Source organism: Entamoeba nuttalli, assembly GCF_000257125.1.
Source record: "Entamoeba nuttalli P19 unplaced genomic scaffold asmbl_2738, whole genome shotgun sequence".
NCBI lineage: Eukaryota > Evosea > Mastigamoebida > Endamoebidae > Entamoeba > Entamoeba nuttalli.
The window spans coordinates 1-4,531 of NW_008575563.1; the positions used below are offsets into that span (position 1 = coordinate 1).

At 29.2% G+C, this 4,531-nt stretch overlaps 2 protein-coding genes across 2 annotated transcripts; one reads left to right on the forward strand and one right to left on the reverse strand.

Annotated features, from left to right (window-relative positions):
* Nucleotides 1–221: 221 nt before the first annotated feature.
* ENU1_039300 (tyrosine kinase, putative) lies at nucleotides 222–3,398 on the forward strand (the record flags this gene model as incomplete). Its single annotated transcript, XM_008857503.1, has 1 exon — nucleotides 222–3,398. The coding sequence occupies one exon, from the start codon at nucleotides 222–224 to the stop codon at nucleotides 3,396–3,398; it is 3,177 nt and encodes a 1,058-aa protein (XP_008855725.1).
* A 49-nt stretch (nucleotides 3,399–3,447) lies between these two features.
* Nucleotides 3,448–3,913, reverse strand: ENU1_039310 (hypothetical protein; the record flags this gene model as incomplete). The annotated part of the gene is made up of 2 exons (XM_008857504.1): nucleotides 3,448–3,722; nucleotides 3,775–3,913. 2 exons carry the CDS (start codon nucleotides 3,911–3,913, stop codon nucleotides 3,448–3,450), a joined length of 414 nt encoding a protein of 137 aa, XP_008855726.1.
* Between the last annotated feature and the right edge of the window lie 618 nt (nucleotides 3,914–4,531).

Genomic DNA, 4,531 nt, shown 5'->3' on the forward strand with positions numbered 1-4,531 from the left:
AAATTGAATTTAGTTGTGATAGACAAGCTATTGTTATTATGGAAGAAGGACAAACCTCAGTCACAAAAGAAAATTGTATGGCAATGAACCTTTACCAAAGACAATGTATTCAAACAAATGAAGGAAATTACGTTGATGCCAATAAAGATGTTGATTTTACTTGTCCATGTTCATCTAGTCAAAGTCAATGTTCAATCATTCTAGCAAAAGGAAGTACACAAATGACAATAAATGACATTGAAGAATTATATATTTCTAATAGTGCTACGTTAAAAGCAAGCTCTCAGAATTTTAAACTTATTACAACAAGTGGGGAATCAACAGACCATTTTATAATTGATGGAAAAAACAACTACATTTATTTAGATGGAATTGTAGGACAAACAATTGAATTTAATGAAAAAAATATCATTTCTGTTGCACATGGTGGATTGTCACTAACTACCATGAAAACAGGTGCATCAAGTAATATAATTATAAATGAGACATCTTATTGTACTGATATGTACATTACCACTGGAAATGTAAAATGTTTAAAATGTGGAGAAGGAAAATCAGTTGAGGGAGATTGTCCAGAACGACCAATTGTCCTTAACTGTGTTAAGTACTCAACATCTGGGAATTGTATTGAGTGTGAAGAAGGATATTACTTAGAAGATAAGGCATTACAATCACAAAGATGTGTATCATGTATTACTAATTGTAAAAAATGCAATTCAGAAGCTCCTAATAAATGTATGCTATGTGAAGATGGATATAAAGTTGGGTCATCAAATAGGTGTGAGTCAGTTTCATCAGAGATATGTCCAAATTATATTATGGGAATGTGTAGAAAGTGTCAAGATGGAAAATATAGTTCAGATGAACAAAGTTGTAATATGTATTGTTCAGAACTCCATTCAGGGTGTGGAATATGTAACACAAATAATAGAGAGGGGTGTTCAATTTGTGATATTAGTGATGGTTATGTGCTGTCTTCAGGTCAATGTGTCAAACAGCCAAGTGCCTCTCTTGTATCACCAAATGGTGTTGTTCAATGTAATGATGGATGGTTCAATGAAGATGGAACATGCAAGGAATGCAACAAAAATTTTGGGTTAAAATGTACAAAATGTACAACAACAGAATGTCTTAGTTGTAGTGATTCATATATTATCAATTCAAATGGAATTTGTATTGATAAAACAGGTTGTTCATTAGAAAAAGATTCAACTTGTTATAAATGTGTTTCTGGGAAATATTTTGATGGTTCTAGCTGTGTTGATTGTCCATTAAAATGTACAGAATGTTATAATTCAACAAGTTGTATTACATGTGAGAATGATAGTTATCTTATAAATGGATTATGTACTTCAACAAAACCAGAAAACCAATGCACTGAGTATCTTGAGGGAAGATGTGTTAAATGTAATGTGAGATATTATCTGTCTAATGGAGAATGTTTACCATGTGATTCTAACTGTTATGAATGTTTTGGTGATAGGTATTATTGTATTTCATGTAACGATAAACACACACTACAACGAGATGGCACAAAATCAATATGTCAAAGTGATGATATTCTTAATGCTAAATGTACTCAAATGATGAAAGCAGGGACTGGATGTGCTATTTGTAAAGATGGGTTTTACAGAAAAGACGTTGATTGTCAAGAATGTATAAAGAATTGTACGAAATGTTTGGATGGAAGTAGTTGTATTTCATGTGAAGATAATTTCTTTTTATATAATGGAAGACAATGTATTTCATATGACATGTTAACTTCGTGTAAGACTAAAACTCCAAATGGATGTACTTTATGTGAAGATGGATATATTCTCAAAACACCTTATTGTCAATCTTGTCTTGAAGTAATAGAACATTGTACATCTTGTTCATTAATTTCTTGTTATTCCTGTGAAGAGAATTATATATTAGTAGAAGATAAATGTGTACATTATAGAACTATTGAACACTGCTCTAAATCCACTGACTCAAAATGTAGCAAATGTGATTTTTGGTATAGTGTTTCAACAAGTGGAACATATTGTCAAAAACAACCAGTAGTATGGTTCATAGTACTAATATGTATTTTAGGAAGTATTATAGTTATTTTAATTATAGCAGGTGTTGTTAGTTTGTCATGGTACTTTATTAAGAAAACAAATCAAAATAAAAGACCAGCTAATGTTCATTATTTTTTTATGAAAGACACAGACATAATTTTTGAGCCATTAACAGGAAGGAGCTATGTCGTTACTGACAAAAAAGAACTTCATTTTGATAAAAATAAAGATGAACTTATGATTCCAGTTGGAGAAGAAAGTACTGATACTATAAATGTTGGTAATGGTGGTAAATCAAAGTTAAAAATTCAATTTACTGTGAAAGAAGATGATATGGCGAAGTTTCAAGTTAGAGTTGAGCCAGAGATGGCTATATTAACAAAAGGAGAAGGGTGTGAATTTAAAATATCAATTAAACCAGTTTGTACATGTAAGATTTCTGAAAGTATTCAATTAGTTTCTTTAGACTTCAAACAAGGAGTTATTGTTAATGAAGATGTATTACTTATTACAGAAACACAAATGTCAACACGACTTGATTATGATGAATTAATTATGGAAAAACAAATTGGGGAAGGATCATTTGGAACTGTTTATAAAGGAATGTTTAGAGGAAATTCAGTTGCCATTAAAGTAATGAAGATTCCAGATGACGATGAACAAATGGAAGAATTTGAGAAAGAAGTACATATGTTAGATAAGTTTAGGTCAGAATATATTGTACATTTTTATGGGGCTGTATTTATTCCAACAAAGATATGTATGGTGACTGAATTTGCAAAATTTGGATCATTAATGAGTATGATAAATAAGAAAAAGAAATTAGACAAATACCTTAGAATTAAGTTTGTACTTGACTGTGCTAAAGGAATTCAATACCTTCATACTAATGGTATAATGCATAGAGACATTAAGACTGATAATGTATTAGTTTTTTCAGTTGATAAAGGTATTCCAGTTAATGCTAAGTTAACAGACTTTGGTTCATCAAGAAATGTTAATATGATGAGAAGTAATATGACATTTACAAAGGGTATTGGAACACCAATGTACATGGCTCCAGAAGTTCTTGACCAATCAAAATATTCTGAAAAAGCTGATGTGTTTTCATTTGCCATTGTAATGTATGAAACCTTTATTTGGAGTGCACCATATCCTAAAGAAACTTTCCCATTTCCATGGAATATTGCAGAATTTATTTCTCAAGGAAATAGAATGCCTCAGACAAAAGATATGCCTGACTGGTATTTCAGAATTGTAAGTATGGGATGGAACCAACAACCATTGAACAGACCAAAAATTGATAAAGTCGTTGAAATGATTGAACAAAACTACAATGAAAAACTTCAATAATTTTTTATTTCTTTACAAAACTTTTTTTAATACATTTAGTTTTTGACATTTATTCTTGTTGTGTTTCACATTCAACACTTGAAACATCTGAGACATTGTCAGGCAATTCAAACTCTTCTGAAGCAGTAAAGATTTGTTTTAATAATCCAAGACAAGAAAATTGTTTCCTTGTTAGAACATTACGTCTTTCTTCCGTAATACTTTTTGGTGAAAAGAACTTTTTATTTTTTGTACTTAACCCATGAGACCAATATAATGTTCCTGAGAATGAAATAATACTAATTAAAAGAATAACTATTAGTTGAACTAAAACATAATAATTTTCTATTTATTTTAATATTTTGCTTTTCATAAAAATTTAATAAAAATAACAAACCTCCTTCAATAATAAATATAGCAAAAGGGTCAATCAAAGAACCTGAATAAGAATAAAAAGCAGATAATATAATTGATGCAGTGACTATAGCAATTAGATAAGAAATGTAATGATTTTTAGAAATAAGATACACAGACATTCCAATTGTCAATTTTGGAGAAAATACATTTAAAAAGATATAAAAAAATCCTTCTTGTTCTGCCCATTGACAAAAATTAGGATGGAGTTTTGAAGCAATAATATGTATTTTTTTAACTAATTTATTTAACATAAAACATATGCCTATTCCAATTACTGTTCCAACTACATTAATTATGGCACCTATCCCTGCTCCAAGACAATACCCACTTAACACTTGGTGGAGAGATAAAGGAAAACATAAAATAATTGCAATAATATTAAAAAATAAAAATGATGGAAGTGAAATAGAGTAACGACTCTGTGTTTTCAGTTTGTCTAATACATGAACAATTTCATTTACTCTATTTTTGTTTGAAAATAAAATAATACCAATAATTGAACAGATGAAACTCATCAATAAAACCCTTATAATTGGTAGTGTGAGTGAAGACACTTTTTTGTTTGAAAGAAAAGCAAACATCATAGAACTAATGAATAAGATGATAGTAGTTTATGGAAGTAGATAGAACTAACAAGAACTAATAAAAATAAATAATAATGGAAGAAACTTTAAAATTATAATAATTAATTTGGTTTAAAAAAAAAGAAAAAACAGTTAGGGTAAAACTAATAATTT